The sequence below is a fragment of the Gouania willdenowi genome, chromosome 18 (genome assembly GCF_900634775.1).
Source record: "Gouania willdenowi chromosome 18, fGouWil2.1, whole genome shotgun sequence".
NCBI lineage: Eukaryota > Metazoa > Chordata > Actinopteri > Blenniiformes > Gobiesocidae > Gouania > Gouania willdenowi.
In genome coordinates, this window is record NC_041061.1 from 160,557 (window position 1) to 172,939 (window position 12,383).

General features: G+C 41.8%; 1 protein-coding gene across 1 annotated transcript; it reads right to left on the reverse strand.

Moving 5' to 3' along the window:
- Positions 1-561: 561 nt before the first annotated feature.
- Positions 562-10,459, reverse strand: sh3gl2b (SH3 domain containing GRB2 like 2b, endophilin A1). The gene is made up of 9 exons (XM_028474001.1): positions 10,168-10,459; positions 7,124-7,192; positions 6,966-7,038; positions 6,692-6,835; positions 6,018-6,151; positions 4,566-4,724; positions 4,364-4,467; positions 4,154-4,284; positions 562-3,997 (listed from the first exon to the last, which is right to left on the reverse strand). Exons 1-9 carry the CDS (start codon positions 10,210-10,212, stop codon positions 3,798-3,800), a joined length of 1,059 nt encoding a protein of 352 aa, XP_028329802.1. The 5' UTR covers positions 10,213-10,459; the 3' UTR covers positions 562-3,797.
- Positions 10,460-12,383: the final 1,924 nt, after the last annotated feature.

Genomic DNA, 12,383 nt, shown 5'->3' on the forward strand with positions numbered 1-12,383 from the left:
ATTTTTACCAACCCTAAAAATTCCAACACCTGTCAGAGTTCATGAAGGCATCAAATGATAATAGTATGGAAGGTGCAGTTCACATGTTTACTCACTAGATGGTGATAGAGGCGGAAAACATCCACATACAGTATATGTCGCTCTGGACTATAAGTCACCTTAAAAAATAATAATAAATACAAAAATTCAGGATTATACAATAAATAAGTAAATTTATTCCAATCAGAAACTTTAGGTCCTAATCAACATTTGTATTTTTATTAGCTTTTATTAAATACACTATTTAGTTTAGCTCATTTACTTCTATTAAATAAACCACTTTGAGTCCCAGACATCGCTAACGTGACAGCCCGTGGTCATCCATCATCACCACGGTAACAAGCGTTCAACAATCAACACACATCCAACTGCAATAATAACAAAGTCGTCTTCATAGAAGTGTTTTTGTGTTTTATTTAATGCAGTTCATCTTCACAAACGAGCACTTTCACATACACTGTTCTTAGATTACGTCGTCCAACAGTTAGAGTTAGTGTCACAGCTAGCCCCTCCCCCCTCCCATGAGTAAACAAACCAATAAATAAATAAATAGATAAATAAATAAATAAATACAGCTCACTAGAAGACAGGCAAAGGCCACAGACGTCACGGCTCGTTGTATAAGTCGCACTTTAAAGCGTAAAAGTTGCGACTTATAAGCTGGAATTCAGTTAATCCAACTGCAGACGAGTTAGTTAACAAGTTAGTGTTGTTTATTCTGCACCAACTACGGCATGTCAGAGACAAATATACTGAAACATGCGAATACAAGGAGAAACGTTTTGCCTAAACATGTAAACAAGTGACGTCGGCATACTGGGCGGGGCTTAAAAATCTCCAACAGCCGTACGGCTGTTGTGGCAGTGGAGACCGTTTTTCATTTTCTCCATCCATTATTAAAACAATGTGGTTTGGTTCGGAAAAATAGCGTTCCGTTAGCTTAGCATAGCACAAAGGCAAACAAACCAGAGTGTCAGTAGGATCCCCGCATGCATCGTTACAAAATGATGTTGATTCAAACCGAAGTGTCGCCGTCAACTCTTATATAAACACTTTACAATTTCACATAGAAGTCGCACCTTAATCTTTCCGGACTTATACTCAAACCGAAAACTTTTCGAAGGTACTGAAATGTGCGAAAAGTCTTTCTGAGACAGTTTCCAGTGAATAAACCAATAAAAGAACAAGTTGGAGGCTAAAGCTATGCTAGGTCCTTGATGGAGAAACGGTTTTAACACCAAAAGAATGGTGACGTGAAGTGTGTGCAACAAGCATATTAGCGAAAAACTAAAAAGTGAGGTAACTTTAAACATTAGGACTCTTTAAATTCCTTCTTTGTTGAAAAAAAGACACAAAACCTCAAAAAAATTCAGAGAAAATCTCAGGCGACAAACTACAGACTGAAGAATCCTGACATTTACATTCCTCTCTAAAACTTCCCCAACATTGAAATAAACGTTATTATTTTATCATTTTTGTCATATTACGAGTTCCACGTTTTTTACTTTGGCAAAAGAACAAAAGACAGAAAGCTATGCATTTACCTCGTTCCGTAGCATTACAGAAAAACTACAATGCTAAACGCAGCTAGCTATCCATCGTAGTCCTAGCTACTTCCTTTATATAGGGATGCGACTTCCTGCTTATTTGTGAAAGTAGCAATGAGCGAGTACTTTCTCTCTAAACGTGTGAATAAATTAAAAACACATCAATGACGTTATTAAAGTAAAACGAACCCTTGTGATTCCTTGTGTACATCTCCAGTGCTATGTGCCGATGATTAGCATGTAGCTAAAACTAACTGTGTTTTTAATGCAACCATTAATAATCATTTTATTTATTGGCATCTTTTCGTCCCTCAAAGACAAAGAAAAACCAACACAAACGCTAGCTTCTATGTAAAGCTATCTAGCTTCCTGGCTAGTTAGCTTCAGAGCTAGATTGCTAGTTAGTTAACTTAACAGCTAACTTAACATGGGCACAAAAAGCTAACTAATGGGCTCGTATATTTACTAACAGCAAAGCTCGGGTGATAAAACAATAGCTAGCTAAAAAAAGAGGCAACCTGTATTTAGAACTGAAAGCTTTCGTAATGCTAATAGCATGTAGCTAACGCTAATTATGCTAATTCACGTAAAGGACATTGATTTGCCTTCTCTATGAAATAGCTATACAATATATTTGCCTTGCCTGAATATTGAGCTAACAGCTTAGATAGAGCGATGGCTAAAATGGTAGCTAGCTAGCTAACCATTATTTCAAACAAAAACCTTTTGTTATAGCTCTGAAATCTACTGTTGTGGCTTTAAATGCCTATAGTCAACTGTAAAACTTTCTTCACGGTGTATGTATTTAAAATGTTTCAGTTTCTATCTCAAAAATACTTCAAACAACAAATTTGTTGCGGTTTCTGAGCTAAAGGACTAAAGTAATGTCCCACATCATAGAAAACCATTTGAACACCAACAGGGAATGGCGGGAGTGGTTTTAAATAGTTATATCGCTACGAGTCACAACAAAATACAAAAGACGGACGGACAACGTTAACACGTTTCAACGTTCTCCATGTGTTCTACGTTTAGGACGAGCTATTCAACATTCAGGCACTGAGTACGATGGGAATGTGAAGCCAAGCAGTTGCGGCTTACGGAACTCGTTAGCATTAGCATTGCTAGCACATACGACGTAACAAAACCTCAGAGAATGATCTCGTCCGGTCTCACCGTACACTAATGAAATCTGTGTCGACGTATCCAGAAGGAGTTTCCAGAAGCTTCCAAAGGATTAGGTGTCGTAACGAAATACGCAATGGCTGAACGGTTTCGTAACTAAAACTTCAACGGCAGGTTTTTGGTTCAATGGCTGCTCAGTCTTCTTTTCTTCTCCCAGCTCACAGAGCTCTCCAGGACCGGTTCTACTTCATTAATTTAAGGTTAATTACTAACAATGATGAGGTTGAAACGGTAAGAACGCTCAAATCTTGCACTATCGCGCACAACCGCGCAGTCTGGGCAAGATTATTTTAGCACAATTCTTTGCCCTCATTTGGTCATCTTTGTTTTCCGCGCAGAAGGGTTGGAATCCTTAGAACGTTTTTAAAAAAAGATTTTTTTTTACAAACGATCGTGTCAAATAATACTTGGTGAATATCTTTTGTGTCTGAACCTTCATTTTCTTGCGATAATGATCGATCGTGCGGTAGACGTCACAGGCCGACTAGGCGGTTAATGGAAAATGGTAACGTCTGAAGCTTCAACAAACCGACATTTCTACCAAAGCATGCAACGCCACGAATCAGACGAGGTCAACAGTTAAGCTGGGACAAGCTCCGCCTCCAATACTTCCGAGGAAAAGCTCTGCGGCGTGCAGCTAGAGTCCACGGTGGGGGGGCGACTCAAAGTGAAGCTTCATGCACCGAGCGGTGAAAAGTGGAACTGTGGGAATGCTGAGACTTTCCAAGGCAGCACGTTTAAATAAAAGCACAGACGGAGAAAGAAGAAAGAGGCGAGAACAGACGCACAAACATGCTTGTACGTCCTGAGGCGTCACGCAGACGCCGAGCGGCCGGAGAACGACGTCTTCTTGTCCAACCGCGCCTCAGGCTTCTCACGTTTGTCCGTTTGGTGGAAGCAGAATTACACAGGAGCACAGAAGAAAGAAGAAGAAGAAGAAAGAGAAGAAGAGAAGAGAAGAAGAAGAGAAGGAGAAGAAGAAGAGGAGGCAGCAGCAGGAAAATTAGTAGGAAAAGGGGGAGGAGCCTAGTGTGGCGGCAGCGGCACCAGGATATCCACGTAGTTGATGGGGAAGAAGCCCGATTGGCCGTGAATCATGCCCTCGTACCAGTTGTCATCGATCTGATTGGTCAGCGTGATGACATCGCCCTCTTTGAAGCCCAGCTCGCCCTCGTTCTCCGGCTCAAAGTCGTAGAGCGCTCGGCAGCACGGCTGGTCCATCGGCGCTGGAACAGAACGCAGAAAGTGCTGCGGTCACATGATCAACCCAAACCGAGGCTTAAAATTACAAAAATGTCCCACTGGAGGGCGCTGCCGGCATAAAAACATATTTTGTGATTTTGACACTTTTTAGCAGATTTTGACTGTAGTAACAGCTCTACCTGGTGACCTTCCTGGACTCTTGGCTGAGTGGATCCCTCCGTTGTGGCTCTCGCTGGGCGGCAGCAGCTCCAGAGTCATCCTGGGTTTGGGTGCGTACTCCTTCCTGGGTTTGCTGGAGACTTCCTTTATCCTGGAGCACACAGGAAGTGCTCAGCTGTAGGTCCCCTTAGCCCCGCCCCCCCATCCCTGCTAGGAAGCCCCGCCCTCACCTGTCCTCCATCTTACTGCAGAGCTGCTGCAGGATCTCAGATGCTCGACTGTGGTATTCACACTGAGCCTGAACCAAGGCTGTCAGCTGACTCACCTGCTCTATCTGCACACACACACACACACACACACACACACGCACAGTTTAGCACAACACAAACACAACAAACAGTGCTCTGCTCTGTGTGTAGTTGTGTATCGTACGTCGCTCTCTAACAGGTTAAACATGCTCTGCTCTGCGATCTCTTTGCTTTCGTGAAACTTCTCCAGAGCTTGTTTGATGTCGTCATCCTGAACTTTTCCCTGACGTTTCTTCTTGTAGTCGAAGTCCAGACGTCGGCCCTCCATCTTCTTCAGGTGATGCTGACACACACACACACCACACACACACACACACACACACACACACACACACCCACAACACACACACACACACACACACACACACACACACACACCACACACACACACACAACACACACACACACACACACACACCACACACACACACACACAATCAAAATCAGAAAAACTTTACTCATTCCTGTGGGGCAATTAGTACAGTTTCATCCCGTCCAAGAACATGAAAAAAAAAAAATCACATACAACATGGGGGGACAGGGCGGGAGAACTGTGTGAGAACTGAAAAGTGGGGAAACAGAAGGAAAGGGAGAGGGAAAAAGGCAGGTCCTAAACTGAGTTCCCTATTAGGCAGCACAGTGTAAAACCTCATCACTGTACATTCACCAAAAACAAACACAGTCACAACAAAAACACGGAGGAACAACGAAGGCGTTGAAAAACAATCTCTTCGCTCCAAGATGCTCCAGTCAGATGACGTGTGACGACCTTGGGTAAAACAGAAGTCCAGGTGGCGTGGGGGAAAAGGAGGAGGAGAAGGGAGAGGGGGAGCGTCATGTCTACACAAACATTATGGAGACCAACGGTTGGTTGTGGGAGCCAATGATGATAAGCAATTTGTTTTTGATTCAGGCTAGCACAATTAGTGTAGCCTTGAGTCCTGGTCTCAGCAATAAAGTGGCCTTAACTTGCAGCCGAGCATTTATTTTCTCCAAGTTGGTTCCAATTCAGTGTAAACATTCTTTTGAGTTCGTTCATCACATGAGTCTTGAGAACCCTGCAAAATCCATCAGAAATGACTGGCAGTCTTCCCCAAACAGCTGCCAACGTAAAACAGACTTTGCGATAGGTCAGAAAGCTGCCTGCTCCAATCAGCAACATGCCTGCTACCATAATTCTAATCACATAGATGTCTTCCACATCCTCCACGGAAAGTTTTGACAGACACAACGCTCCGCCAGGAGTCAAGCGCGTGTTCAGCAGCAAACGTTCCGTCTGGACAGGCAGTCTCAGCTCTGCCCGTTCTTTTTGTCGATTGCACTGAGAGACCAGCTGATGAATTCCATAATTTCCGTTTTTAGATAGAGATGTAAAGAGAGGCTCCTATTAGATTCACACGACAAAACAAGCAGTAGCAGCAGCAGCAAGGACAGATAAGAGTGGGAGAGGGAGCAGAGAAAAATGTGACCGCCTTCGTCGAGTGCAGGAAAAGAAGTGAAGTGACACACACACACACACACACCTTAGCTCGCACAGTGACCTCTCTTTGTGTGTGTTTTTGTGTGTGCGTCTCACCTGGATCTCCTTCAGGTCCTTGTCGTGCAGGTTCTGCAGAGGGTCGATAAAGTTCTGTTTGACCTCCATGTCCAGGGCGTCCTTCACCTCCCCCAGCTCCTTCATGGCCTCACCAGCATCAATCAGAGCCCAGCCTGAGCACACACACACACGTGCACACACGCACGCACACACGCAGCGAGAGAGAGAGACAGTTAGAGCAGAAGAAACATCCAGGAGAAACACACAACTGGGATTTATGCACTTTAAATACAAACACACATTTGTGAACATATGCTTTAAAAGTGCCAAAAACAAATTTAGAGATTCAAAACCAGACAATAATCTGCTACAAAGTGTCAAATACACACAAAACTCTTTGGTAACAGTGTCAAAATCACAAAGAAATCTGCTACAAAGTGTGAAACACAAAAATCTTCTTTCAAAAGTGTCAAAAAATACAAAAATCTGCGACAAAATGTTAAAATCAAATGTGCCTCAAATGGTCAAAATCACAATAATCTGCAACAAATCTTTAAATACACACAAAACTCTGCGTTAACCTGTTTCAATCACAAAAGAAAATGCTACAAAGTGAGAAAAACACACAAACATTTTTTTTAAAGCAAAAACAAAAAAATCAAAACATGTTTTGCATGCGTCTTTTTTTATTTTGAAGGGCATGTTTTACTCACCAAAGCAGGACTCCTCCCCCAGCTCGCGGCCGAACCTCAACATGGCGTCTCCCAGGACGCTCTCAGCCTGGGGGTACCCGGGGCCCTTCTCCTGGCCCCTGATCTTAGACATGGTGTTGATCATGCTCAGCTTGGCTCTGGACGCTGGGGGAAGGGGAGGAGCCAGGGGTTCAATAACGGTGCTCTGTGTGTGTGTGTGTGTGTGTGTGTGTGTGTGTGTGTGTGTGAGTGTGTGTGTGTGTGTGTGTGTGTGTGCGTGTGTGTGTGTGTGCACCTGGGTTAGGTTGCAGGTACTCAGTGGTCTTGGTCATGATGTCCAGCACAGCTCGACTGGTCACGTCGACTTTCTACAGGACGACTCAATCAATCAATCAATCAATCAATCAATCAATCAACCAATCAATGATCAATTAAACACTTTGAGAAACTCACCTTTTCCATTTCTTTGAAGTCATCGTCCAGCTTGGTGCCCTCGGCTCCGCCCACTTTCTCGCTGACTTTCTACAAGCAGAAACCCAGAGTTTGGGAAAAAAAAAGCAAATTATTATAAAAAAAATACACAAAGCTACAGCAGAATACACAAAATACACAAAACAAGAAAAAATACAGCAAAAAATGACCAGAAAAACAAAAAACTACAAAAAATAGCAAATTACTATTAAAAAACTACACAAAATGATGGCAAAATGCAAAACATGTCCAAAATTACACAAAACAACAAATAATACATAAAATGATCACAAAAGCCAATAAAAAAGTAAACAGTATTACCACGTTGACCCCAAAAACACACAAATTAACAAGAAAAATACAAAAGATCATTTTTTTTAATATAAAATAATGACCTTAACAACACACAAATAGACTACAGAAACACACAAAAAATATGAACAAGTTGACCACAAAATTAACAAAAAAATAACACAAAATGAGGACAGAAATACACAAAAACCCAACTTCAAAAACTAAATATTACCTCAGAAATAAACAACACTACAACAAAAATTACCAGTAATACAAAAAATTACAAAAACTACAGAATATTACTCTAAGAAAAATACACAAAACAATTGCAAAAACGCACACAAAACCACAAAAACAACAAAATGACAGAACGCACAAAAATACACAAAACAACAGCAAAAACACACAAAATATTACCAAAAATACACAGTGCAACAAAATTACACAAAATGACCTGAAAAGCCCAAACACAAGAAGATAACACACATTTTGTAGCTCTGTACTTCAAAGTTGAAATAAAATAACAAAAAAAAGATGAGAAAAACACACAAAATGAACAGGAAAACACACAAAATGAGGATCAGAAGCTGAGGAAACCACACACATGTACACAATCCTAGTTACACACCAATACACACAGTGTAGAGTTACACAACAGCACTGACAGGAGGAGGAGATTTGATCTGATAGCTTTTATTTTGAAAGGACACGAGTGGCTCTGCAGTCTAACAGGCCTCCTGTGGATACGGTGTTGTCGTGGCAACTGCACACGTGCAAAGGGAAAGCACCATCATATTTCACTCACACACTTAATAATTGATCACCCTTCAGGTACTGCACGTGGAGAGCAGGGTGGGGGGGGGCGGGGCTCAGACCTCTCTCAGCTGATGGAGAGGAAGTGACTCTACGCTGACAGTTAGCATTAACGTTACAATTAGCTACGACCTCTGGTGTGCTGTAAACTAAGGATGTGTTTATCCGTCCAATGAGATTATTCCACCAGAGGACATAGCCCCGCCCCTTTACCATTTGACCCTGTTTATCCAGTGTTGCTACATGCTAACCAATCATGTAGGAATGGATGCTACGACTTGCTGAGCTAACTTAAACATATTGGCGTGAATGCTACATGCTATGCTAACCTAACTCAGTTGGACTGGACGCTATAGGCCACGCTAACAAACATGTTGGATTGTTGCTATGTGCAAAGCTAACCTGAACATGTTGGACTGGTGGCTATGTGCTAAGCTAACAAACATATTGCACTATTTGCTATGTGCTAAGCTAACCAAATATGTGGTCTGGTCGCTACAAGCTAAGCTAAGCAAAAATGTTGGACTGGTCACTACATGCTAAGCTAACAAACATGTGTGACTGGTCATTAATGCTAAGGTAACCAAAACATATTGGACTGGTTGCTACATGCTAAGATAACCTACACATATTGGACTGGACGCTACATGCTAAGCCGACCTAAAAATGTCACACTGGTGGCCACATGCAAAGCTAACAAACATGTTGGAGTGGCTGCTATATGCTAAGTTAATGAATCATGTGGGACTAGTCGCTACGTGCTAAGCTAATCAAATATGTGGGACTGGTCGCTACATGCTAAGCTAACCAAACCAAACATCTGGGACTTGTCGCTACGTGCTAACCTAATCAAACACATTGTGATGGTGGCTACATGCTAAGCTAACCAAACACTGGTCTCTGGATAGAGTTCCTTCAGTCAAGTTGTGGGGGCAGACTGATGAATAAATGAAGCTTTACTCCTTTGTTTTCTCACTGGTGAAGCTAACTATGGTCTGTCAGAGCTAAATTAGTCATCATTTATTAGTCTTTAATGTTCCCACGCCTGAGCGTTCATGTTTTATTCATCTCAGGATCTCCTTTCTTCACCGAGTCACCTGGATGTTTGCTGACGTAGAGGAGCATCCTCTCCTCCTTCGGTGTGAGCGAGCGTTTCCATGGTTACGGCTGGTGTGGCGTCTCACGTCTATTCTGGGAAAAGCGCATGACTCGCTCACAGGGGCGTCGGACTGGGGGGGGGGGGTAAAGGGTACTGAGGGCCCAAGGCGGGATCAGAAGTCTGTTTAATATTTATGTACGAAAATGCGTTTTAAACATTTTGAGATCATTTCTACGTGAATTAAATGGGCCTGTGTGAAAATGAACAGGTTGTTATTCCTCGCTACTAGTACCCCTTTAAAACAGTGGGAATGGTACAACCACTAAACATCAGCAAACACAGACATTTGTGATATAAAAATTGAGTCACGACCCAAATAGTTTTTGGAAATAAAAAGTAAGCTCATATAATAATGCACAAATACCAGTATAATTCCCGGGCGAAAAAAAAAAAGTGTACAGTAGGGGCCCAAGATGGTTTGTGCCCAGGGCCCAAAATGTGGAGCTACGGCCCTGCTGTCGCTACACGTTTCATTTGTTTTTGTTCAGAATTAATCAGTTTAATTTTCACTAAAATTAATAAATACATTATTAAATAAATACAATTCTGTTGGCGATGAAGATGATGGCGGGAATTCCCTGCAGCTCGTGCACTGTTACGTAACATTACCTCGCTCGCGATGGGGAGGGTGGGGGGTCTGGGATGAGTGGGGGGGGGGGTTACCATGTTCTAATGCGCGCTCACCGTTACCAATAAAAACACACACACACACACACACACACGCGCACACACACACGCACGCACGCGCGCGCACTGTCACCTGCGTCGCTTTATGGAACTGCTTCTTCAGCCCCGCTACGGACATCCCGGCGGTCACCGACACTGGCGGCGGGGAAACGGGGCTTCACGGCCGGCCTGAAAGCGTCCGAGGTGTCGGTGGATCCTCCGGTGGAAACAGCCTCCGGGCACCGACGGTCAGTCCGCGCGGAACGGCGTAAGCAGGAGCGAGCCGCGGGTTCACAGACCAACCAAACCCTGCCGGTCTATTTCCAGTGTGAAGAGATGGAGAGCGAGGCGGAGGAACACCGATCACAACAGGGAGTGATAGGGCGTCCTCCGCGCCGGAAACAAAGACACGTCAGAGGGAGGGCGGGAAATAAAATAAATAAATACAATTAAATTAAATACATACATACTATAAAATAGGTAAAATACACAAAAAATAAAACAACAATCACACTAAATAGATCAAATTAAATAAGAACAACACACTGAAAATAAATAATGACACTAAAAAAAATAATTAAAATAATATCAATGTCACTAAATAAATTAAATGACAGAAGTAAAAGACACGGAAAATAAATAAATAACAATGACACTAAAAAAAATAAATAAACAAGTAAACGTCACTGAAAATAGATTAAAAAAAATAAAAATAACAATGATGCTAAATAAATAAAGTTAAATAAGAAAAAGACACTGAAAATAAATAAGAATGACACTAAAATTATATAAATAAAATTAAATAAGTAAAAGACGCTAAAATAAATATCAGTCACTAAATAAGAATAGCATTAAAATATCTCGAACATTACTGTTATAGCAGTACAATTTAATTTAATTTACATTTTTTTAAACATGTAAAAAATATCTCAGATTTATACACAGAGAACCAAAAAAAGAAGAAAAAGCTGAGGTCCAAAAATGTAGAAATGTGTAATTAATTTTTTCCTGAACACTTTCCCTTTTTAAAAAAACATCTTTATGATTTAACAAAAAATAAAGAAAACTAATCATAAATCAGACCATGAGAAATGAAAAACTAAGAGTATTACATTCATTAAATGTCGCACTATATGCTAGACACAAATAAAATGCAGTTTTCCACAAAAGAACAAAAAAATCAAAACAGAAACAAAGTTGCATGATCAGTACAAAAACGATGCCCCCCTGCCAGTCTTCTTCAGCGGTGTCTGCTGATCACTTTGATGTTTCCTTGACTTTCGTGTAATAATATGAACATATTATTCAAAAAGAAGACAAAAAAGAACATAACTGTCTGTGTTCTGAGATATTTCAACTTCTCTTTTTCAATCCTCCACGAACCAATGACCAGAACACACCCACCCAAATCTATCTGATTGGCCGGCGTAAAAACGTCAACCAATGGTAAATCTGCATAAATCAAAACAGCAACAGCAGCATGATGAAGCTGACTGACAAATTCAAATTTCTTTAGATTTGCTAACGCAGGCGTTACTCACTCAATCGCGACGTCTTTGTCACTTCGGTAAGCGAAACATGCTAACGCTGCTAAAGGCCTGCCTGCCGAATGAGAGCCAAACCCGCTAACAGTTTTTATTTCCCTCTTTTTTTCTTACACTAAGCTTTCTCTTTTTAGGATGTGCACACGCACACATTGGAGCTTTAATTGAGCCGTAAAAAGAAGACCTGGCCCGAATGAAGCCTGAACACGTTTCAACCAGACGGTATTGACATGTGTTCACATGTAGAATGATCTGTTGGGGGTTATAAACGAGCAGCATCATGTGTCGCTACACGCTACTTCCTGATTGAAGAACACTTTTCATATTGGACTGTGATTTTCACGGTTACCAAGCGCAGGATCACAGGCAGCATCAGGGGCAGCTAAGTGGCGGCAGGGGTCCTCAGGTGAAGACGGGAGCATCCGAGCCAATCGCCTGTATTAAACAGATGGTGTGGCTGATAGGGATTATTCGTAAGGCAGTTAAAAATCGATTCATAGGTATCACGGTTGAGATCGATTTTCTGAAAATTTAATCGCAGTACTTCTTTTAACCAGCAGTTATTCAGAAGTGTAGGCGGTGGGCGGGATCTGCTACTACTTTCTTTCTGGCCGCCTTCTACTCTTAAACATGTTCATAAATGATTCCTTACCCCTTTAGCACCGAAAGAATATCTGTAATATTACGTGAATATCTGTAAAAGTCATGTTTTTCTATTAGCTCTGTCTGCTAGCGTAGCATCTCTTCTTCACTGCTAGATTAGCTG

Coding starts and splice junctions, on each gene's coding strand:
- sh3gl2b (XM_028474001.1), bottom strand. CDS start 10,212: ATGTCCGTAGCGGGGCTGAAGAAGCAGTTCCATAAAGCGACGCAG. Junction 7,039..7,123: donor ACTTCAAAGAAATGGAAAAG/GTGAGTTTCTCA, acceptor GTCGTCCTGTAG/AAAGTCGACGTGACCAGTCG. Junction 6,836..6,965: donor GTACCTGCAACCTAACCCAG/GTGCACACACAC, acceptor CCCTTCCCCCAG/CGTCCAGAGCCAAGCTGAGC.